The sequence below is a fragment of the Clinocottus analis genome, unplaced genomic scaffold (assembly GCF_023055335.1).
Source record: "Clinocottus analis isolate CAN_PGR_092001 unplaced genomic scaffold, fCliAna1.0.p SCAF_13, whole genome shotgun sequence".
NCBI classification, from domain to species: domain Eukaryota; kingdom Metazoa; phylum Chordata; class Actinopteri; order Perciformes; family Cottidae; genus Clinocottus; species Clinocottus analis.
In genome coordinates this window covers 5564827-5589863 of record NW_027175854.1, presented here as the reverse complement: position 1 = coordinate 5589863, position 25037 = coordinate 5564827, and the positions used below count along the sequence as shown (strand labels likewise).

The 25037-nt window shown below is 39.9% G+C and overlaps 4 protein-coding genes across 9 annotated transcripts; 2 read left to right on the top strand and 2 right to left on the bottom strand.

Moving 5' to 3' along the window:
- Window positions 1-1087: 1087 nt before the first annotated feature.
- On the bottom strand, window positions 1088-5050 carry rnf170 (ring finger protein 170). 6 transcript variants are annotated; one of them, XM_068573535.1, is made up of 7 exons: window positions 4770-5050; window positions 3701-3864; window positions 3235-3310; window positions 2951-3065; window positions 2636-2709; window positions 2187-2318; window positions 1088-1862 (listed from the first exon to the last, which is right to left on the bottom strand). In XM_068573535.1, the coding sequence occupies exons 2-7, from the start codon at window positions 3838-3840 to the stop codon at window positions 1593-1595; spliced, it is 807 nt and encodes a 268-aa protein (XP_068429636.1). In that variant the 5' UTR covers window positions 3841-3864; window positions 4770-5050; the 3' UTR covers window positions 1088-1592. The 6 variants fall into 6 exon arrangements, with proteins under 6 accessions (XP_068429636.1, XP_068429641.1, XP_068429638.1 ...); XM_068573540.1 differs by having other exon boundaries at window positions 4988-5005; XM_068573537.1 differs by lacking the exon at window positions 4770-5050 and adding an exon at window positions 4414-4728.
- An 89-nt stretch (window positions 5051-5139) lies between these two features.
- Window positions 5140-7893, top strand: gpn3 (GPN-loop GTPase 3). Its single transcript, XM_068573534.1, has 8 exons — window positions 5140-5292; window positions 5440-5548; window positions 5953-6120; window positions 6454-6578; window positions 6725-6840; window positions 7116-7212; window positions 7286-7414; window positions 7508-7893. Exons 1-8 carry the CDS (start codon window positions 5245-5247, stop codon window positions 7571-7573), a joined length of 858 nt encoding a protein of 285 aa, XP_068429635.1. The 5' UTR covers window positions 5140-5244; the 3' UTR covers window positions 7574-7893.
- Window positions 7894-7974: 81 nt separating this feature from the next.
- arpc3 (actin related protein 2/3 complex, subunit 3) lies at window positions 7975-10920 on the top strand. Its single transcript, XM_068573541.1, has 7 exons — window positions 7975-8073; window positions 8475-8574; window positions 8960-9036; window positions 9421-9489; window positions 9783-9909; window positions 10303-10397; window positions 10677-10920. The coding sequence occupies exons 1-7, from the start codon at window positions 8068-8070 to the stop codon at window positions 10737-10739; spliced, it is 537 nt and encodes a 178-aa protein (XP_068429642.1). The 5' UTR covers window positions 7975-8067; the 3' UTR covers window positions 10740-10920.
- Window positions 10921-11829: 909 nt separating this feature from the next.
- Window positions 11830-15242, bottom strand: LOC137783522 (ubiquitin-conjugating enzyme E2 G1-like). The gene is made up of 6 exons (XM_068573542.1): window positions 15058-15242; window positions 14182-14284; window positions 13998-14095; window positions 12918-13096; window positions 12503-12613; window positions 11830-12325 (listed from the first exon to the last, which is right to left on the bottom strand). The coding sequence occupies exons 1-5, from the start codon at window positions 15098-15100 to the stop codon at window positions 12527-12529; spliced, it is 510 nt and encodes a 169-aa protein (XP_068429643.1). The 5' UTR covers window positions 15101-15242; the 3' UTR covers window positions 11830-12325; window positions 12503-12526.
- Window positions 15243-25037: the final 9795 nt, after the last annotated feature.

Genomic DNA, 25037 nt, shown 5'->3' with positions numbered 1-25037 from the left:
TGCACCGGCTCTTCCAGCAACTACAGGGTAAAACTCTCACCGAACCGGTTCCCTGGCTGAAGATGAGTAGAAGCATTTTCAACACACGCTCCCTCAGTTTGTCTGTCAAAAAAAAAAGGGTGCAGGTTGCTTAAACACCCTGGAGATAAACTGGAGGACATGCTCGTCTGTAAGGACTGTAAATAGGAATGACAAAGCTTGGCATGTGCCACACCTTAGAACATGACATTCTGAGAGGGAGTTGAAGCCTTCAAGCAAACTGAATGTATTTTACATTTGACTGTTAATCCGCCAAATTAGCCCCAACCGCATCTTGTTCTTCTTTTCATGAACACGAAAGCCAGTGCTTGACCTGCAAATAGAGCCTCGAGGCAGGCAAATGGCCTGGATACAGTTTCAGTTGCCACTCCAAAGCAGATATTTTCAGAGGGTAAAAAAGCCGTCATGGACATGCAGTAACTTTAGGGTGCCAAGAAAAGATCAATAGGAAAAGAACAAATAATACAGACAAATTTAAGGGGTCACAAGACAAAAAAAAGTCGAGAATGAGCACATCTTTACTGTAACTCCACCATACCATGACAAAATATCTTCCAAAAAAATGAATAACTGAATCACATATTGTATGTTAATTTAATTAATTCATTAATTAGGACACTATCTTCTAAAACATTAACTGATAAATGTGAAAAACATTGGTATGCAGAGTTCAGTGGATTCTGAGCCTTAGAACTGTACTTTTTGTACGGAAGACTTTCAAACACACAATTAGCTTTAAGTTAGTGTTCATAACGTGAGCATGTTTACATTCAACATGAACTATAATTATTCTGATACCTTTGGTTTGCCTTCTTTGGAAGATCAAGACTACTTTTGAATTAAATGTGAAAGTAATTAACGGTTGTCTTGTCCATCCTCAGTTCTTGTGGCTTCATTCAAAGAGGTTCAGACAACAAGGCTGTGCTTTCTCTTTTTGGTCATTATGAATCTGTATAGTTGCAGGTTACTTAAACAAAAGCATAATCAGTTTAATTGACCCAACTGGCTGCAACAGCCACAAAAAAAGAAGGTTCAACAATCAACAATCTCAATGCAGACGGCAAACTTTTAATGCATATAATCAAGACACTGCCATGTATACAATACATTCAAGATCACATTATGTTACACAGTCGTCTTCATTATGTTCATGCAAGTTAACCAAATAAATGGCAATGATGACACTGAATTAGCTGGTAGTGTTCTGTTCGGGGTGCCTCCTAAGTCACTGAATGCACCAAAACGACTTCCCTGGCTTACTGCAGAGTCTAATAGGTCTTATGCTGTCTTGTTGTGCCTCCTTGATCTCCCACATTCTATGAACCAGTCTTGGTGAATTATATCTACAGTGTAAACATTCAGAGTTCATTCTTTTGCTGACCCGTCTCCAGTGAACAAAGACCCCCAGCTTCAAAGTGAACCTCTCTGAGAGACAGCATTATTGATCAACCGTGGTCTTTCATGCAGTCTTTACGTGTCCACCTCAGATGCCCACGTTTACTCTTTCCCGAGCACGCCGTGAGCGAACCAAAGCCTCTGCTATGAGTGAACCTCTAGCCATTTAGTCTCTGTGTTACCACCTCTCGGTACATGATGGAGATATACACAAAGAGAAGTAGGATCACAAAGAAGTCGTCCATGAATCCCAGCAGACCGAAAAGTGCCTCGGGGAGGATGTCGAGCGGCGAGGCCAGGTAGGTGATTGCTCCCACGAGGCAGAGAAGAATTCGAATCCTGAACATCCAGAAGAGGCCACCCACAGAGAACATCTCCCGAAAGGCATGACGAAGCAGGGTGGGCACATCTCGCAGCCTGTCCATATACTGAGAAGACAGGAGGAGAAAAAAATAATTATGAGAAGTTCTAAATGTACTACTTCGATTGTAATGCCCAGTACAAGTCGTTATCACATATGCATACTTGTATCTTTTACCAGCAGAGCCACATATTTTATAGTCTGGAGGGAAATTCATGTTCTTAACACTCAAAAGTATGGTCAGTGATACTGCTCATACTTGAATAACATTTGTACCAGGGAGACACAGATGTTACCGGTAGCAACTTTAACTTGTTTCTATTTCATTAATTGTCGCTAATCACACACACAAGTTATTTAAATATTAGTATTGTAGCTGTGGTATACTCACAGATCTTGGCTGGCCTGAGAACCTGCGATTGTAATCAACAATGTCCGTTAGTATCAGCTGAGGCTCCGCCCCCCCATCCTGGACCCTCTCAGGAGTGGTGTGCTCATGAAACAGTGGGAACATCAACGTTACCTGGGCAAGGGGGAGAAAAACTTAGCACATGGTGATGTTGATGCTCAAAAACTAATTGTGTGCCACACACCTACAGGAATACAAGTATTTGTACAAGGGGAGTAAAGCCAAGAAAACAATGACATCGGAAATAAAATATATTTTAACAGAGGTAAACATGTGTACAAGTCTTAATAGATGATCATTTAGCATTTATCTGGATGGGTAAATTTGGAGGATAGCATTGTTAACAGTTACCTGCAAGTCTGGTATTGATAAATTGTAATATGAAAGCTCAGGTTAATCATTCTACAGCCAACATTTATTACAAGTCTCACCATTTGTCTGCAGATGGGGCAGTGAATAGCACCAAGCCATGTGCCATACCTCCAGTAGGCTATAATGCAGGATCCTTTGCAGAAAAATATAAATCGCTTTACAACATGAATGTATTAAGTACAGATACAAATCACAAAGAGTCATTTTTTACAACTGCGCAGTATCTAAAGCTATATCAGCATGTGTTAACAGAATAGAGCGAAGTAAACAAACTCAAGTGGTAACAATTACTGATGTACTTCATTTTTCTCTCTCTAATGCAACACTTTAGTTTGGCTCAGTGTACATTACTAGAAACTGTACAACAGTCATACCACAGAAAAGGTGTCCACAATTGGTTTCCACAGGCAGAACAGCCTGCTGTAAACACACAGGGCAGGACATGTCTGTGTAATACTGCTGCCTGGCCTCCGCCTGAGGATTTTCATCCTGATAAGAAGTAATCAAATGCATGAAAATTAAAAACACACATGAAAAAGTTTAATTTGAGAGTCATCACATAGCAGACTGTTTTGAATTGCATCAAAAAAAGTAAGAAGTGTATAAATTAGAAGTGTATATATTGGCGGAAAGGCTAGGAGTGTCTTTGCCTACATACCTGCTCGGTTTGAAGCTGTTGTCGGACAGCTCGAACATGCTCTTGATTCTCAGGATGAATGTTCTGCTGCACTTCTCTGAAAAAAGGTGAAAAGGTAGACATTTGGCCACTGAAGCTAATGAGTGGAACAACACATGAAGCTATGCAAACTGACAAAAGCATTTTCATTTCACAAAGATTTTGGAAACCTGACACCAGGCGAATAAATGCAAAAATAAGCTTGCCATACATGCCACTTTGATTTGAATTATAGAAAGATTCATAATGATGTAGTTTAATGTTAGTGCCAAGCAGGTGTAACAGGCCAGCAGCTTGTAGAGGGAAGTCCTTCTTTGTGAGACTGAATAAAAAGTAAAGCTTTGGTGTTTGGTGGAATATATTTACTGGCTGCATTGTACTAGAATTATAGTGATCACCTTTTAAAGAAGAAAGATAATAATAAGAAAGAAATTGCATTTTAATTTACCTGCAGAGCAAAGTGAGAAGGCCTGCAAGGAAGGTGATGCTCAACACAACAACAAATAAGACCTGGTTGCTAACACCTTCAATGAAGGTATCCTCATCTTGGAGCAGGTAGTCCAAGTCTCCACATTCACTGTCCTCCATCACCCACACTCATAGCCTACAACACTAGAACACAGAAACAGAAGTTAGCATTTCTCTGGACAGTCTTCTCTTTCTGAACGGGGTCTATCCGAGAGTAAAATAAAACAGTGTGCATTAGTAATATAACGTATACTGGATTATTACGTCAAATAATGGGCGTAGAAGTAGCAATGTTATGTATCTTGTGGATATCCCATCATGTAGGTTAAACGTGATACCACTCTTAAAACAATCCAAAATTAGGTTTTTAACATTTTCAAACTACGTTTCAGCCACAAACAGAAGCTTGCTGTGACTAATGAACCCACACAATAACATCGTTAGCTTCTTATCGTCAGGACACCTAACAAACTAGCACTTCTGGGCTAATCCATTCCAATGTGAAACCAGAAATCACCAAACACCTAAATACCTAAGAAGCCGCTGTTGATTACTTTCCTGACATTGTCACCTGGCACTGTCCGCCTTAAGCTGACAATTAAGTTACTGTACTCACACTGCTAGCTAAATTTAGCGTTAGCGCAGTGTGGCCGGGGTACGCGCCCATAACGCGTAGTAATGAATTTACTTAACCTAGTTCCCGTTATAAATACTGCTAACGCAGGTAGCCAACGTCGTGTCGTCTGGCATTTGAAAGCACACCCACCGCTCAAGATGCTTATCATTACACATCAATGAAACACAAATAGCTGGTATTCGAAATCCGAGCTCAACCTGAACAGTAATCGCTTGTAGTTGACGCTAAATCATAACCATAGCTAACGCTTCCCCGCTGAGCCTGGTTAACCAACGGTTGGTCCAAGGTCCAAACCAACTGTCGGGTCCAGCCGCTGCGAGCAGCAGCTAAAGAGTCATCGTTTAACACAAGAGCACAATCGAGCAAATGTAAGTCGACGTGACTTGCAGCACAAAATATGACGATGACCTACCCATAAGTCCTGTGTATGGCTCGAGTTGCCAACTCTATTCACTCTTTAGAGCCTCGAGCCATTTTCAAGATTTTAGGAGCTCGGAAGAAGCCGTACAGTTGCAGTGGCGTGAATATGCCGTGTACAATTAGTCTGTTTGTGCAGGTTTGGCAACGAGTTTAGTTTCGTAGCAGTTTTGGTTTGTATATAAGAAGCAGAGTTGCAGCAGTCCTGCATACTGGTGTGTGTCAGTTTGTTGCTTCCTCCTCTTCGCCTTTTTCTTCTTCTGGTCTCCAGTTTCCGCTCTTATCAACGCTTCACCACCTAAAGGCTGCAGGGGGCAGTGGTGAGTCTTACGACGGGTGTGTGTGAGCATCCCTGAAAACAAAAAGAAGAAGAAGAAATGCGAAGGCATCCATCAGTACATAACATAGCTAGCTACTGTCCGCGAATATAGTTATTTAACTTGACCACAACGCCTGCTCATTGAGGCAGAATGCCTCGTTATGCGCAGCTCGTGATGGGCCCGGCGGGGAGCGGGAAGGTAAGTTATTAGCCATTTAGCCGCACGTGCTGAAATGCCTTGATATGCTATGCAGCTAAAGCGACATGCTAAGGCATGAGGTTGTCTTATCGTCACATCCACATCGATCCAGGTAAAGTTGTAACTGCCTTTTATTTTCCATTTCAGAGTACCTACTGCTCCACCATGATCCAGCACTTAGCGAACATGAATCGCTCAGCCCACGTTGTCAATCTGGACCCAGCAGCTGAGCACTTTGACTACCCCGTCATGGCAGGTGAATAGAGCATGTTTTTAGTTTTATACAATTATTATAGTACAAAGAGAACATCTTAGTCGGGTATAACCCAATACAAAGGGGATATACAATATATATATATATATATTTGTTTATTGTATACAAGTACGGAGAGCAAAGTGAAACCGCCATCAAATTCCATGTATGTGCAAATTTACATGGCCATTAAAGCCGATTCTGATTCTGACAATACACAATAAATTGGGGAGTACTTTGTTTTCAAATGTAGCGTTATGTACAGTAGTGTGTTCATGAAGAAATTGATTTCTTTCTGTACAGCACAATTTTATGATGTATATGTTCTTAATCACATGCTAATATGTGTTACTTGCTATTACATTTAGTATACTTACCAGACAATTTCACTGTTTCTGTGTCTGCAGACATCCGTGAGCTAATCCAGGTGGATGATGTAATGGAGGACCCTTCTCTCAGATTTGGCCCTAACGGAGGCCTAGTCTTTTGCATGGAGTACTTCGCCAGCAACTTTGATTGGCTGGATGAAAGCCTGGGTCACGTGGAGGATGACTACATACTGTTCGATTGCCCAGGTAAACATCTTGGCAGACGCATGATAGAGCCAGTGCAAGGTGTAGTTACCCACTTTGTTTGTGTTGGCCCAGTATGTTAAGCGTTTTATTGGGTGGTAAAATGGGATGACGTGTGTTTTGTTAATGCACATTGTAATTACAATCGTAATAATATAAAGAGCATAAATTCATTTAAGAAAGAAAACAAGGGGACGGGAGACACTAAAATTACATTTGTCTTGGTTTTCTTTATGGCATGTGATAATGAATTACTGTTAACACTGTATACATACAGCATTGTCCCAGTTTTGGAGCTAAGTCTTGCACAGTTTTGACATGTGGCTTCTTTTGCAGGTCAGATTGAACTTTATACACATCTCCCTGTAATGAAGCAACTGGTGGAGCAGCTCCAACAGCGGGAGTTTCGGGTGTGTGGGGTCTTTCTGGTAGACTCCCAGTTCATGGTGGAGTCTTTTAAGGTAACGGACAATCTCTTGAGTGGCTTCATCTGTTTATTTGGTTCCTGTTTGGGCCTGAACACATCTTATTTCTGCACAGGGGTGCACATCATTTGGTAATGAAAGCAAACTTGGAGTCTCACATCTTCCCTCCTCTCTACACACAGTTCCTCTCAGGAGTCATGGCTGCCCTGAGTGCCATGGTGTTATTGGAGATCCCTCAAATAAGCATCATGACAAAAATGGACCTGCTTAGTCCCAAAGCCAAGAAGGAGATTGAGAAGTAAGTGCTGTATGAGTACAGAACAACCGTGATATGTGTCTTCAGTCTACATAAAACTTCACTAATGTTTACCCTTAATGTTAGTACTTAGAAGGGTTATCGTTACGTGAATGTTACTCTTACAGATTTGTCTAAACGAATACAAAATTTAAAAAATGAAAGGTAGTGAAAAAGAAAGCTTTATTTTTTTTCTAGAATTCTTGAAAAGCTTCCAAGTTAAACAAGTGTTTAATATGGAAGCAGCATACATTGTGTTTTGTTTTGTTTTTCACTAGGTACCTGGACCCAGATATGTACTCAATGATGGAAGATAACTCGGATCACATCAGAAGCAAAAAGTTCAAGAATCTGACTAAAGCCATCTGTGGTCTGGTAAGTGAAGGCCTTTATTTGATACGGTTAATTTTGGATCATAGTAATAATGAAACGCTTCGTCTGTGTCCAGATTGATGACTACAGTATGGTGAGATTCCTGCCTTTTGACCGCACAGATGAGGAAGGTATTAACATAGTGCTGCAAAATATTGACTTCTCTATCCAGTATGGAGAGGACCTGGAATTTAAGGAGCCACGGGTAAAGAAACAAACAAAAACCAAACACAATAAAATATCATTATCATATTATGTATTAATCCCTTCGTTATTTACATCCTGACTTTTTCTACAGGAGGTTGATGAAGACCCTGATAACCTAAATTATGACGAGGCGTTTCAAGACAAAGTGGACAGCTGAGGAGTCGAGTGACTCCAGAAGAGTTGAAATAAATTATATTTGAGGATGACGAAGAACCAGGATTTCCTATATCAACTCCAGATGAAGAATTGCATGGAACTGCAAGGACAACAATTAAGGGGAATGTCTGGGGGAAAGACAAAGATCAATACCATGTATCTTTATGTTCAGAGGTTTTTCTTCCTGTCCTTTTGAATATGTTGGGGGATTTTAACCCTATCATGTTTCATTATGTCAGGGCTATGTTTAATTGTAAAGAGTAGTTTGTAAATACGTGTATTTATGCTATATTTTTAAATAAAATATGACAAAATATTCAACTTGACTTTCGGTGTGAATATAAACTTGTGCGCTAGCGCCGCTGTGTGGACGGTGCGTGGCATGACACGTAGCCACTTCCTGTAAAGCTGAAGGGTGGGACGGGCGGAAGCTGGGTCCTTCCGTGTTACCGTTTTCCTCTCGCTGAGCAGTTGGACTGATATTTATCACTCAACATGCCGGTGAGTAAACTCTATACGATTATTGACGAGCAGAAGCTTCTCTTGTGCGGTTTCGAGCACAAAGAAATGCGCATAAACGCCTCTGGTTGACACCAGGGCCTTCAAGTTGACGTTAGCTGTGATGACGAGTCTCGCTAGCTAGCTATGCTAGCTTCTGCTCGCGATGTAGGGATGTTTTTACATGTCCGACATCATGATGTTCCCGTTGTGGCTTTTTTTCCGCTGCAAACTCTTCATTGTTTAGTGTCTATAAAACTCATTGGCATCGTGATGTCATAGTTGTTCGACCGGAAGGAACCGTACAGAAATGTCACTCACGTTACCTGCCAGGAATGTAACGTTACCTGGTGAATATAAAACTACGTGAAAGCAACTTTTTCTCTTTTTTTCTTTCTTTAAAGGCGTATCACTCCAGCCTGATGGTCCCCGACACCAGGATGGTGGGGAACATGGCTTTGCTTCCTCTTAAAACCCAGTTCAAGGGACCTGCCAGAGGAGACGGTAAGGTTCACTTCAGAAACACACATATTACGTTTAGTTTGTGCATTAATGGAGTCTCACTCACTCACTCGCCCGAATTTGTTACCTTGTTACAACACGTCCCGGATACACGGATTGGCTACACCTCCATATATGGTCCGAAGTGTGCAGAGAGTTCAACTTCTTCATTCGTGTCTTTTTGACGCTTGCAGCTTGTCTGTCTGTCAAACTGAGTGTCCCTCTCAGATTACTTATCCAAAGTAAGCTGAACCACCTATAAACAACGGATATGTGCTGCCCGAAACAGGAAATTACTCGACATTGATGCACATAGTTTAACACAAATTCATCATTATGAATTGATTCTAAAGCCTTTTTTTCACTGATTCCTCTTTTTCCATTTTAGGTATCGAGTCAGACATCATTGATGAGGCCATCTACTACTTCAAGGCCAATGTTTTCTTTAAGAACTATGAAATCAAGGTAAGTTGTGTAGTGACACTTGTATTGTTAGCTTGCATTCATCCCTCATTTAAGGAGACCAAAGATGCATAACATTTATATTTGTGGACATAAAATGTAAGAAATGTATTGCTTATGGATGTTTAACAGGAAACCACAAAGTTTTAAATTAGTTTGACAGTGAGGAAGAAGTATGTACCTCACTAGTATGCCTGTTACTCAGTGTTTTTTTTTTTCCTTGTCTCTCGGTCTTGAAGCAGCTGTGCATTTTGATTCCTCCACATGCCCCAACTTGCTTCTTCCTGGTCCCCTCAGCAGTGCATATTTGCTCTGGAGACCTGACTGGAACTGTACTGATTTTAATAACATTCATGCTTTTTGTTTGTTTGTCTGTACTGTTTTCAGAATGAGGCGGACAGGACACTGATCTATGTCACACTGTACATTTCTGAATGCTTGAAGAGGCTACAGAAGGTAAATTGCACATTTGTTAATGGACAGAGTTAGTTGTGAAAATCTGGACTTGACACTGGTTTCATAATATAAGCAGCAGCAAGTTACAGGATTGTGTTAAAAATCTAATCCGGGTTAGCAGGTATATTAGAACGGATTTTAATGAGTCATTAAATTCGTAAGAAGTGAATTGTTTTCCTTCCACACAGAGGAATTAATTGCTTAAGTGCCTGCCTATTGAAATGTGTATTGATTCCTTTAAACAGGTGCTCTATCTGACCCTTTTCATTGGTGTGTTTGGTTGCTGTTTATAGTGCAGCTCGAGGGGCCAGGGAGAGAAGGAGATGTACACTCTGGGCATCACTAACTTCCCCATTCCTGGAGAACCTGGCTTCCCTCTCAATGCCATGTATGTGAAACCTGCAAACAAGCAAGAGGACGGTAAGAACTAGCACCATCCTCGAGGTCTAATGCTGTTTCACTTCCCTGTTGTCCAGTATAGAGATGGTATCCATGTACCCTTCTCATATTTCATTAAATACCGAAACCATAGTAATAGCAATCCCAAAATAGCCATGTTGACCCCGCTATCATCATTAGTGTGTAGTGCGATCAACCTTGTTCCTGTTCAATGTGCCTGAATATGCAATCGTCAAAGTCACAACTATGTTTACCCTTTATTTGGAACAACAAGAAAATATTAACGGTGGGAGGTCAACGAATTGATCCCAGTAAGAAATTAAATGTTATCTTGTGACATTTCTCCACAGTAATGGTGTCTTAAACTGTCGTTGGTGGCTGTGATGATAATACTGTCTCCGTAACCTTTTCCAGAGACTATGAGGGCGTACCTCCAGCAGATCCGCCAGGAGACCGGCTTGAGGCTATGTGATCGCGTGTTCGATCCCCAGACAGACAAACCCAGCAAGGCAAGTCCAATGTTACACAACAGTTTTGTATGCACATTGTAATATGAGGGGGCATTGCAGAAACACTATAGCTGATCCTCACGGGTCGACAGCTGCCTACGAGAACGTCCAGGTTTTGTTGATGGAGCATTAATATAGCACAGCCACTCTATCAATATATAATGTATATCAACATAGGGAGTAGAGGATCCATGTTGGCATTCTGAATGTATTTCAGCATTAAAACTTTTGAAATCTTACTCTTGTTACTTTTCTTGACATGTTTTTCTCTTTTTCCAGTGGTGGGTGTGCTTTGTCAAACGACAGTTCATGAACAAAAGTCTGTCAGCTCCTGGACAGTAAACAACTCAGGACTCAGTTTCTACTCTACACCTGCAAGATGGATGGATTTTTCTTTTGGCGGGGTCTGCTCCTTTTTGTTGAAATGATTTTATAATCTAAGTTTAAGGATATGTCTTTACTTGTTTGGATGTTGACCATATTGAGCTGGTTCTTAATTCAATAAAGTAATCATGGATTGGAACATTATGTGGCAGTTTGTTTATATAGCGCTTCCGTTAAAACAATGCCCATATTCGGTGTTGTGATTATTGTAGCGCTGAATTAAGTGAAGTTCAATCTGAAAAAGAAGAATTTACTCACCGGCAGACATGTTTTAGATGAAAAACAAGTTGTATAGTGGAGATTTAGAAATATTTCACCAATCACTCACATGTCTACAATATGGTTTATTACTACTTTTCACAATGAAAAGTTCATGAAGTGGGTGCCTCTGCATACCTGTTATTCAACTGATGTCCATACTAAGCATACAAATTACGGTTATTACTGTGTGGCTCTGAGTCACTTTAATCAGCAGATCATTTTGTAGGTGGGATAGGCCTTTACCACAGCAGACATTTTGACTTAACAAGAGAAAAATAAAGTGTTACTGATAACTACTGGCTACATTCTATTCAAGTGCCTCAAACAAAAGCACAAAGTACAGTGAAAAGTGAGTGGAACTCGGACGCTGAAACTGGAGCAGCCATTTAGCCATTATCAATACACACCTGTGCATCTCCTGCGACATGTCAAAAAGGCCCATTTGTAGCGCTACTATACAATATTAACATCCTGCCTCTCCCAGAGGCAAGGTGAATGCATTTTCTCTGTACACGTGCAGTGTTCAAAAGCGTATTGACAGTTTATCAAAACAAGGACAAACAGTTTATATTTACACAAGTAAAAAAATGTAGCATGTTTGTTAAAATATATATATATATATATATATATATTTATTGGTGTGTATTCTCTTTGGTTTGCCCACAAGTTGCTTTTTTCTGGATTCTAAACCGGCCTCCAGATGCAGTCTTTATTGAAGATATACGTTTCCTTTGCTGGCAGTCCACGTTAAGGCAGCGCTGGGTGATAAGTTTGCCCATCATTAGGGTGTGCAGGAAATGAGAGCCAGTGTGACTGTAAATATTGCAAAATTGCATATTTGACTAAAATAGCTGTGGACTGAATGGCTCAGTGTGGCAGGTTGAAAATAAACAAAAACCTCCATAACAAATGATATGCATCTTAAAACAGCCTCACTCTAAATAAATAGGTCAATATAAATGTAAACTAAATAACAAAATGTTGCATTTATCAACGAGGATTCCTCCTAAAAATCTGACGCGTATGTACATTAGAGGCTGTGTAATTATTCTTCCTGTGAGCAAAATGTGGATTCTTAACCAGTAAGTGTCTGGTGAAATTGATGGTGGACAATTTAACTCATGATGCCAGTCAGCAAAATTAATAAATATCATCCCTCAAACTGCAAAATTAGTAGAGAAATATGAATTTTTAAACTGTTCCTGCGAGTCTTTTTTGTTGAGGGTCCCATGGTCATCGAGCCAAAGTGTAACCAGTTGTCAAATCACCTCTCCAGTTCCAATCTGAAACAAAAAAAAGGTGGAGGTTTGGTCATCATTGTTGTTGTTTAATGTTGTGTAAACTTACGGCACTAAGCTGGTCTGGTTTCACACGGAAAAACATCAGCTCGATGAGCACCATCAGTAACTCAACTGTGCGCGATCACACTACGATGAATCCTGACCGGCAGTGCTACTTACTGTGTTGGCGGCGCGAGTAAGGCCTTAGTCATACGCCATCTCTTGACTCCTCCGCACACAGCGGGCCACCTTCTTCTTAAAAACTCCTCTCGGATCCTCCCGCCACTCTTTCTGCAGGATCGAACACAAACTATCAACAATCACTTTAGAGTGATTATTACCTCCCCATGTCTGTTCTTTCTACTTAATTCTTGGCCAGACATTTTGCTCAAAAAAAGGTCCCAACACAGCATTTACAACTTGAGTTTGAACTGTTGTTTTTTTCTGTCTCGAGGCAGTCCCTCTGAATAAAGCGATAACACATTTTAACCCAACAAAGACTTAACTTGGCCATAACAGGCAGTGAAAAAAAAGGAAAGTCTACAAACTGACCCCAGCTTTGAGAGCGATCTTAGGAGAGACAGTGGGCACTTACAGCTGCGTCTACGTTGGCGGGAGAGTCTCCATTGGGGTCCGCCAACATGGAGATAACACTGATCATGATGGTCTCAACTGTATGGATTGGCAGCCAGCGCTCCTCGGGCTTCTCATAGCCATACTTGTCCTCGCCAGGTTCATGCAGGATGGAGATGCAGACATCTCCATTTTTTGCCACTGGTAGACATACAGGAACACACAGAGCTGGCAGATAATTCAATCTGACAATTTTAACGGAAGCACATAGTGATAAAATCAATACGTGGGATAACGTTTTCAAAGAACCTGAATTGATCAGAATTCTGCTCAGTGTGGTTAAATCAAAATCAGTCTTAATCTGACTCCATTTATGTGTATGTATTATTCAGCGTATAGAAGAAAATATTATATTATGTGTTGATTATTTTTTTCTTTATAATTTTACCTAATTTTTTTTTTGTACTCAGATTACTTTGTCAAGTATTTTATTCACACATTTTACTATGTGGTTATTTCACATTGACTGTCTAATGAATAAGCATAAAATGTGCTATATTGTGATATCAACTTTGTTGATGAGACTAAAAGGAAAACATAATATGTTTAATACAGTTTGAGTTATGTTTATAACTCAAAATGGTGCAGTGCCATTACCAGCAGTAACAATGTGTATATTGTTTTCGAGATATGAAATGACCTCTAACAGGATTATAGATTTGGGCCTTAATGTTCAGCCTCACTGACACATTTGTACTAAAGCAGAAGATCAGGTTCTACACTGCAGCTCTGCAAAAAGTGTAACCTAACACATTTAATTGTGACCCTATTTACAGCAGGAGACTCTTGTCGAGGGATCTTTAGCACAGAACTGCAAACTAAAACCCTCAAGGCAACTAGAGGCTACCAACACGGAAAATGTGTCCACATGTACATTATAGCAGATACTAAATAACATAATCCAATGTTATATTTTTACGGTTATGTTTCCAAAGGCTGCCCGACTATTCGTTTTCACACCAGCTGCAGACTAAAATGGATTGATTACTTTCTTCGATTCAGATTAATGAGAGCAACAGAAGCCTGGTAAGTTAGTCCTCACCATTTGGATGCCAGATTTCTGTGACAAACTTCATCTTGGGAGGCCTCAGAGGATAGTCACGAGGGAAAGTTAGGGTGGCTTTGAAGAAACCTCCTTCACTACAGAAGACAAAAAGGGTGGCGTTAATGTGTACAGAGGGGTTTAGGAGTGAAAGTAAGTCTTCTGGCAAAGTGATTTCTCTCACAATATCGTGTCTTGAGGTCCAATGACAACCACTTCCCACTGATAGATGTCATCATCATCAACGAGACCGGCAGAGAAGCCTTCCACTGGGTTCTTGTTGAGCTCTGGAATGTAAGTTGCAATCAGCCTGATGTAATGTGGACGGAAGCAGTTGAAACTCAGGTTTTAGTCACTAACTACGTCAACATAAGTAGAAAGTTGACCAAGCTGGCTGTTATGCTTCATTCGCGTGCATCTCTACCTGTGAGACCTCAGACTGCTGGCCTCCTTGGATCCTGGCTGAGGACATTCTTTAAAAGAGATTTCTCTGCAACATTACTGCTATATATGCTGTATTAGGTCTACTAGATTGTTATGTCTGTCCTGTCTTTCTTATCTGAACTGTTCCTTCAATACAGAAAGTAAAATCGTAGTAGCACTTTGTAGGTTAACTTTCTTGAATAAATTGTACTGTCTTGATTCCTGTTGTTGTGAGTTTGTATTAATGGCTGAATGCACTTTTTGTCGCTTTGGATAAAAGCGTAAGGCTAAATGAGTTTGAATGTAATACCAATGTATTGGCATTAGCATGAGGAGAGTTCAATTAGTGGCCCTGCTGTCAACCTAGCAATGCTTAGTTAGCTGAATATCCAACGTACGCAGTGTCTGTGTCACTGGTTATTGGGCAACAACTAGCCTGAGTCATGCCCTGTCCCAGCTGTCTGCTACGTCTGTAACGTTACACGTGCACTTCAGCCTGGTTGTGCCTCGCTGTATCCGTACGGAAGAACATAAACTGTCCAAATAAAAGGTTCAAGTTGATCGCAGCGGTGGCTCTGGTGCGACTAGAGCCTCGCGTGCAGTGAAATAAGGTCCAGTAGCAAGTTAGCAAACTTACCTGCTAATTGTTTACGGAGCAACAACGAGGAGCGTTCCGTCATTTTATAGCTATAACGTTGCGTTTCCCAACTCCGTTGCTTGTATTGATTAACGCTAATTAACTGTCAAACTGTTAACGCGAATAAATTAAACATTGGGCAGAGAATGAAGCTAACGCCGTCCACGTTTTCACATCTGCCTCTATGGTCAAAACCAATAAATAACATGAGTCAAAAAAAAAAAAAAGATGGTGCGAAATTGAGGGGAGGTTTTATTTCCTCAGCTTCACCGGTCAGGCAAGTCTTTCTTCCAGGGTTTGGTCGGTTCTTGATGAGTTTAACCAAATTATTCCATCTTAGTGTCACACTAAGAGCCATGGCTAATATACATGGTAGTTACCTTTGGTATATTATTTTGAATGTATTGCTCACATAGGTTAAAAATGTGTTTCCTGTCAGGTAAAATTGAGGGCTAATTATGCTCTCATACTGCATTTTCTTCTTCGTGTAGCTTCGCAGAAGACAATCGCCTCATTGGTGCATCACCGCCGCCAACCGTTTGTAATGAATACTACACGTTCTCTTTTTGCACCCCGAGGTGTAGACTCAGGGAGAAAATACAGTAAGAGGTGAAAAGTTAAAACTACCGAATGATTCCGGTTTTTCTCACTTCAGCTATAATCCTGGCAACGTGAAGAAGGCTTTAACAGCATTGGTACAATCATGTGGGAAATAACCTTACAGCAAATATGTTGAACAATACTGAATAAATCAAATTTATGCAAAATGTAATTTATTTGAAATGTGTGACTATGGCCTTTTCTGCACAGATATCTGACCTACATTATAACAAGCAACTTTGCTATGAATTAGATTGCCAACTATAAAACGCATGTGTTACTGACCAACAGCAACGTTTGAGATTGCTGTTGTGTCTAAATGGGAGCAAATCCCTGAGCTCAACTCTTGCTAATAAAACAGTGTCTGAGTCTTAATTATCTTTATTGCCTAATCACTTACCTACAGAATGTGTCCCCTGCTGAAACAGTGGCATGCCTTATACTCTCCTTGCCCCACTCCTTCTGGCATCTCCTAGTTGCTTCTTCTCCTATTTACCGCTTTCAGATATCTCCAAGGCAGCTTCAAATCCACATCATCGCACTCTATTCCATACCTGCCACACCAGCAACACCATAGCCTACTCATGCTCCAATCTGGAAAAACACCAAGCACTCCCTGTATCCATTCAATCTAGAGCCACTAAAAGCTCAAAAACCTTTTTAGGCCCGACCAAAGATGATCTCCTCGCAGTGCTCTTAGTGCATCTGCTGAAGAAAATACATCTAATGATGTTACTTTTCTTACTCTGGCAAAAACTAGCAATCACTTCCCTAAATAACCATTTGCACTAGAAATCTCACTGTGAAAATCTGCAGGTGCAATTCTCACTTCTCATTTTGACTTTTTGAACCTCATCATCACACAGACTTTCCACAATCACTCTTTCTTATCTTCCCCAGTACTGATAGACCTTTTTAGGATTTGATCATACTGTTCTAATGCCTGGCCAGCAGGCTGTGTGACGTTTCATTTCCACCTCCTGACACAGAGCTGCCCTTTTCTTATTTACCTTTGGTTTCTCTGGGTGAACCCCAAGCTCATGTTGTAGCATGTAAGTCACAAATTGGTGTTTTATTCTCTCATGTCTGTCTTCTTTTATAGCTTGTCCGGTCTCCTGCGCGTTTCAAAACATACTTTTAGAGAAATGAAACCTCATATAATGTTTCTGAACCAAACTGCTCCATATTGGTCTTTGCGTGTCCAGCAAAGGATTGGAGCTTTTCTAATTCATCAGATGTTGGGTTCCCTCAACATTTTACTGGTCAGCTATTAATATTTACCCACGACTTCTGACTTTGATGGAAATATGTCAGTTTGCTCTGTCCCATGTGGTAATCATGTCCCCATTTTATAATACTTGTATTCTAATACCCATCTCTGACCAACACCAACAATTTAGAAAATGTAATTATAATTTTCAGGTCACTGTTCTTAACCTCTTATCATTATGTATTCTACTGGATATTTTCTCACAGCCCTCTGGACTTTATTCATTTTCACCATCTGCATTATCACAAGCCATCTTCCTCCATAACACAGTGCAACAAAACTGTAAAAGGACCAGTTTATCCCCAGAAATATCAATACATCTTTTATATGTCTTTCCAATTCGCAGCAATACATATCACATACTATGTCATTCTCTTGAAGTCATTTGCACCCTGACTTACTGGAGATACGTCTCATGTCCCCTGACAAAGCCCCCTGTATCTCCTCTCCTCCACATTTGATCTTCCAGGAACAGCTCTTTTGCTTCAACCAGCACTCCAGTCACCTCAGCTCTCTAACTGACTGACATTGTTTTTTGCCCACAGGCACTCATGATAAATGTAGAGAAAAGACAGTGTTCTTATCAAATATGTATCAGGGGGAGTTTCTACGTGCGTTGGTCTTGAGGTATTTCCACGCACACCCACAGATCCTGTTGTCACCTTCTGTTTTTCAAAAAGCTTTTTTGCATATGATCCTTGCCACATCAGGCAACATTAAGATAAACAGAGGAGGTTCTAACCTTTACCTACCCAACGTCTTTGAGCTTTGGGTAGTAACCAGAAGAATGAGATTGCGGTCCAAGCAGCTATACAGAATTTCTTTAGTGTGCTTGGGCTCACCCTGAGAAATAGGGTAAGAAGCTCAGACATCCAGAGGAAGTTAGGGTGGATGCTCCGACAGTTCTGGTCATTTTGGAGATTTTCCAGGCACGTCCAACTAGGAGACCCTGGGGATCTGGCTTGGGATGCCCCTCAGAGCACCAGGCAGAGTTGGAAACATTGACAAGCTTACAACTCAACCCTGTAGAAATAAAATGAAATGGATGGATGGAACTTTGAGTGCTAACAATAGCACTGGCACAAGACAGAAAAGCTATACTTAGTGAATTGTCTCATTTGTATAACGCAGTTATGCTGCTACATGCTGCGTAAATCATTAAGCAGTGATATAGCTCATGATGTTCAAAAGGTTGCATGTGTTTGCCTTTCTGTGCACATAAGCACTGAAAGCAGAGAAGGAAGAGACACAGATCCCTAGCCAGTGGCTAATAGCAGGTAATTTGTTCCATTGATTAGAGCTGTCTCATTGCCGTTCTGAGATCGAAACCACATTGGAGTATACAATTGATACTCTTCAAAAGGAGAAAAGGAATAAGTTGCTGACTCACAACTCTTTCCTTGAGAATTAACTATGAAATGGAAGATTAGACCCCTTCAAAAGGGAAGTGAAAAGTACACACTAACCTTAGATTGAACTGCACCTTTAGAAGAAAGACATCAGGAAATCAGCTATATAATCACCGTATTTTCTCTAAAATGTCATGAAGGTCTGATGAGAGAAAAGATCAAGTGGGAGATTGTGACTGGCTGTGAGGAATTAAATGAATTATTGATGTTAGTTTCAGCCTGGTTAAAGATCTTGTCAGAACTAGGGTCATTATTTCCTTAAAAAAACACAGCATTTTGGTCAGGCATGTGCAACCTGGATACCATGGAGCTAAATGTCACATACTCCCTGCTTAGGGATTAGATTTATCTCACAGACTAATTAATGTTGTTATGATCTTAGACCTGTACTGTCTTTTCTTTTCACTACAGTCTGAACATAAGAGTTTGTCAGATGCACATGGAGAGCTGGGCTCTCTGAACTCAGATAGTAATGCTGTAATGTTACAAGGAATTTAAGTCAAACACAAGTTTGAGCCATGGGCACTGCTGTTTATGTAATGTAGTCCAGGTGGACCAGGATTTGCTGACTCAATTGCTACTCAATGTGAAAATATGATCAAAGCTTAACGAGATTCTCAAGTTTATGCACAAACTAAGGTCTCACCTGTGCATTTGACCGTGTGTGCTGTTTTTTAAATTTGTTTTAGAGTGAACTTAATTAACAAATCCTGTCCACATGCGCCTGATGGCTTGTTTCTCTAAGTTTGTTAATGCCGACAGTGATCCAATAAGATTTGTTTGGAAATTGTTCGGCCAATGTGCTGACAATGTCCCTTCAGTCATTCATACATACTCATTCACTTGTCTTGTAAGCATCTTGTTTCACACAGTCCGCTGCTCATCTTGTTGACTTGTTGAATCTGTGTGTGTGTGGAAAGATGCTATTGCGTCAGCTGGTACTTTAATGTTTGCTGATTTCTATTAGCGATATGTTCTACTAGTCGTGAAACTGCGAAACAGCAAGCTAGTAGTAAGCTATTGTGATGGTGCTAAAGCAATTAGCAGATTTAAGTAACTCTTAGCGGGACTACTGGCTCTCTTGCGACTGTGACAGTTGTAAGAAAAGGATCACAACAATTTGCAGCCTGGAACCAACAGTGTTTTTCCCCTAGTGCAATGGGGATTTTGAACTTTGCACCTTATTATTTAGGAAACCAAGTGAAGTGATGAATAGATTTAAATCTCAACGGAACAGAAATTGTGTGCCTACATCCATTTGTTTATTTGCAATCCGTGACAGAAAATATGTCGGAGCTATCGCCATGAAATTCAAGCATCAGCAGCTATTGATTGATTGATTGAGTGACTCTTTGACCTTTCCGCAGTGTTCGTTAGGTACATCCACAAATGCTGCAGTTTCTTTGCTCAGGAGTCTCAATTAATGGCATGACTGTTTCTGAAACAACATCAAAGTGTGCTTCAGTCGAGAAAACTACATTCCTAGAAAAAGGCGATCAAAGAAGACTAATTCCTTTGCCATTATTCATGAGATCTGAATGTATTGAACCAGTGGCCATTGTTTAGAATGAAACATGTTTAAATTACTTTAATGTAATCATTTCTTAAGTTACGAGGTTATGAAACACATTAACACATGGAATTTAGTGATTTCAGCGCTTGAATGGTTGGAATAAGAACATTTGATTTAAACTTCCGTTCGTTGCTTTTTGTCTTGCCGAGGACCCAAAGAACTCACTTCTAATGTGAGACATTTCATCACTGGGCTCACAGAGGGAAAGGGAAGGGAAAAATACGCTCCTATTGTATTGTGTGTTTGAATGCTCCACCGTGAGAGACATTGCAGCTTTGACTCAACTACCTCCTCTTTCCCTTTCTTTTATATAATATACAATACACTCATGAGATATCGTTATTTCGGTCAATAACTGGCCGGCAAAAAGTCGATTTCACATCTATCTCAGGAAACGTATTACAGTGTGATTTTTAGAAAAACTAGTGAACATCATATTGACAAAAAGTCTTATTCATATCAAAGTATAACCATACTATTTTCATTCCCAAGAGGTCCACACAAGACCTTCTTTAACATAATATTTAATATAATATAAGCTCAATATAGATTTGATCACAGCAAATATGGCAGACATTAATTAAGCTGAGCTACTTTGTATGGACTCAAGTAAACACCAACATCTTTATGAAATATGAAAAAAAAACACCTGTTTTTAACAACAGCACATTGGCTCATTTGCGGTTTACCGTTTCTAACGTGGTTTATTTAAGATCTTCAATTTCCTTTCTATGGGCAATTTGACATATTGTAAATGTCAAATTCGTTATTGCATTCATTATAGTTGATTGCATGTAGCCCACCTCACCACTCGACTGCGAGCAAAGAAAACAAATAGGTCTGCGAATAGGCAACAGAAATGTTTTATATCACCATATCTGTAATTGCCTCAGGATTGACTTCAAAATAAAAGAGTGAATAATAAAAATAATAATTACAAAGCTGTTGTGACATGAAAACAACACATGATGTAGAATTGTGATGTATACAGATGAATAAGAAGAAGAAGAGAATGGGGAGTAGAAAGACAAATGGATTTATGTTCACTTCATACGGTCCAGTGGAGCACACGCACTGGAGGTAGACTACCTTTCAATAGATGGCAGTGTGACACACATTTTAAATACAAGGCTTCAAATATGGATGAGTTTAAGATTACAAACTGCAACTTTGGTGGTTTGAATTGTTTGACAGTTTACCTATTTTATTTTTTATATCTGAAGAAGGTTGCTGAGCAAGCAATTTTCTCTACAATCTTGCAAGACAAACACACCAGAGAGCTGCGGTGATTCCTGTAGAGTAAATGTGTGAGATAAGAATGTTCACTTTTCCTGTCCAACATCCTTTCTGATCATCTGGGGACTCGCAGCAGTTATCTTGCAGTTGCACAATAGCTTTCACAGGACATAGACTCTCCCGTTATTCTGAAAACGTAGACTGTACATTAGGATGATTCACCAAAGATCAGGGCTTACGGGCTCATTATCTTTTGACAAAAACAATTCACTCTGTGTGTGATTACTCTAGAGGGAACAACAGCAGCGTTTTAGACTTCAGGCTTAGTCTTCAGGCTCAAACTGTCAAACTGTATAAGAAGGATCAAAAGTAAAAGGGGCATTGCTAGATAAGAGGAAATAAAAAGTTTGAAAGAAGAATCATTTTTATGATAAAAGTATAGATTTATATGAAAAAAATCTCTCTCTCTCTCTCTCTCTCTCTCTCTCTCTCTCTCTATATATATATATATATATATATATATATATATATATATATATATATATATATATATATATATATATAAATAATTGCATATAATTGCAACTAACCAGAATTAAATTGGTGAAATCAGAAATGTTTAGGTTTTAGTTTAATGTTTTGACAGCTCTTGCCTATTTGTGTGTTTTATTTTCATACGCCCTGCTTTAAATAGTGGAGTATTAAATCCCCCGGGGACAGCTCAACACCCTGCATGGCTGATTACATCCTGCTTTGATTTAAATGCACTCATCCCTCAAAAACATCGCCGGGGTCTCCTGGTTCGACCGGAAATTAGTGGGCCGGTCAACATGATTAATAAATAGCTGGTAAGTAAATCTGATTTTGTGACTGTAGAGCTGACACAACCCAGTCGGGGTTCCAACACCCTCTGCCTGTTCGCATGAGGGCAGAGTTATAACAGATGTGTGCAGTGGTTTCCCTAATATTCACAAATATCTTTAAAGAAAAACATCTGTCCGAGGCAAGATGTTTTTGTTTTACTCAAAGGGATAAAATAGAATACTATAATTTGTATTTTTTTTTTTAAAAATCTCTACACCTAGACCACTGTTGGTCTCTTCCATTTAACCAATCTGAGTTGGATTGAATGGGATCTGCGCTTCAATTTAAGCTGTTTCCAGCCAAACATGTTGTTCAACATGATTACTGCTCAGTCTATCTTGTAATAAATACAAATCATAACTGATGTTTGACTTTTTGATTGAAAATAAATGATAGATTATGGGAAAATATAACACATAACAATGCCCAGTGAAAACACATGAAAAACCCACTTTGTATGCAAATTAGACCTCTGATGTGTTTTTTTGTTGTCTGTTGACATTTTAGTGCAGGACCTTTAAAACTGCCACTGTAAGTACATGGAGGGGAAAACCGGGACAATACATCCTGCTTTGTGCTTATAAAACCCAATTGCCCCATCGCTGAGCATTGTCTAGTTAGTAAAGTAATAGGCAGAGGGCCCCCTCAGGCTTATGACCAGGAATAGCTGTCCTGATTGTCCTCCCAGTTGGTGGCTGTGAATAAGAGGCTTCATGTGTTCAATGTTCATCAATGTTCCTATTACGGATAACACAACAAGCCATGACACAGAGGGAAAAAAACAGAATTGATTAACAAGGATGAGAACAAGATTGGCCTGGATAACACAACATCCAGCAGAGATCATTCACACACACACAAACAGGTTGAACGAGAAGCTGAGTTTTAATATCCCCCATTAGACTTTAATCTACTTTTGGGAAAAGTGTGATTATGTTGTATCACATCTGGGTTTGAGGAGAAAAGCTCTTGATATGGAGTGCACATTCAAGTGCCATTCATTTTGAATGGGAGACGTACAATTTATTCCAGTGTTTTAAATCAAATCCTTGTTAACGGAGAATATTATAGAAGATGTTTTGTCTCAGTGGGTAATGATTGGTCTGAAGTACTTCACTGTATATACTTTTCTTTTGTGAAAAGCAGTTCTCTGTGTACGCCAGAGTTATTTGCTTCCAAATAGGCTCAATGACCAACTCCTGAAATCAATTTATCATTGATGTTTTGGGGCGCACCCAAGCGAAATTCTTACGTACAATGAGACACGAGAGGCAGAAACAAGGTTACTGATGAGCTCTGTCTGAGGAGCAGAATTTTGATTTATTGCTCCCCGACATGACTGCAATGAACACAGGTGGTGCAATCAGAGCAATGTTGGTGTAATTGTGTTTTGCCTCTTGCAATATGTCTGTATTTAATGTATTCTCAAGGTTTGTCCAAACATCAACGAAAATCAAACATTTTATACCGAAAGTATACTAAAAAATTCTAATCCCATTTGATTCCTGTACTGGTTTGATACTTCTTACATGGCTTTTATATCTAAGCGGCCTCTTGCCCGTCACTTTATTCAAAGATGTGTGATTGTTCACACACTACATTTTCTTTTTTTATGCAATCTATCCAATCACTGCACTCCCTTCTTTTGGTTAAACCCAAATCATGTACAACAGTGATTCTTAATGTAGTTGCCAGGGAGTATGTGGGAAAGATTTTTAGAGTAGCTCAACTCATTTAATAAAATTATGACTTGATTGAAAACATTATATCCACCTATTGAGTCAGCTACAACACCTGGACAAAGCATCATTGAGAATGTGTGACACGTAGCAAACAAGCAGTGGAAGTAATGAATAAAGAATTGAATTAAATACAATGATTACAGGTAGAATAGCTAAAGGCTATGGAGAAATAGTGGAAGTATTCAGCTCAAAATAATGGATTAAATACGTAAATAAATCAATAAACAAAAGTTAGTTTGAAGTAATGGATATATGGTTGCATAATCCAACTTCAGCAACTCCAAAAGGTAGTAGTATGAATGCAAACATTGACAGTTTAGTTGTTTCTACATTTACAACACTGATATTTAAATAATAGCCACATTAATATGTATCCGTTAAAAGGTACTGAGGTTCTTTTAGTTTGTCTGACTCCGATTTTGGAAAAACAAAGGTTGGGAATCCCAGATGTACAGTACAAATAAATGAACTACCCTGTTTGCTTCCCTCTTCTCCCATTAAACCAATCATTATGTGACCTGTAAAGTCTGCAGATTTTTGATTGGCAGCTGAGTGCGACGCTTCTTTCCGCTTGTCATTAACAGTTATCCTGTGCAAGCTCAAGTCTGGAGGGGGGATCGACAGGCGGCCGCGCTGGTTCTTATTCCTGTTTTGTTTTTTTTGGAGCTTTTCTGGAGCTGAATTGGGCCTATTGATCGGGATAGTTAATATTCCATGTGTACTGTTCCTTCAGCCTGCTCCATTCCCAATGTTGTTCTTTTCTGACATCACTAAAATGTGGCTGCTGCTATTTAAAGAAACAGGATGCATGCTCATGATCAAAGACAGCCTTAGTCTCTGCCAGTAGTCTAAAGAGCAATATTCCACCCAGCTGTTTTCACTGTGCCTGCTTTGCATTATTTCCCTCCAGCGCTGTTTTGCTTTGGATTGAAGAGAGGACAAAATAAAGGCGACTGCTGCAATTTTATCCCTATTGGCCCCATAGCCAATTGGCCCTTTATCAAACAGGGGTCTCATCTATCAAGCCAAAGACGGGTATTGAAATTGCCCCGCTGGCCACAAATCAGACCAATGGATCGGCCTTTATCTCAGACAAGGCCGTCATCACTCTGTAGTGGCTGGAAGGGGAGGAACCAGGCCAGTTAAGAGTCTATCCTGCGTTTCTTTGCTGATGGATGTGGCCTGCTTGACCTCCCTTTGACCAGGAGCTGCTGGACGAGGGCCAAACCTGTGCTTAACCTGGGTCATTATCTGGCTGCGAGTGGGTGTTTCATTCTCTTTCAATC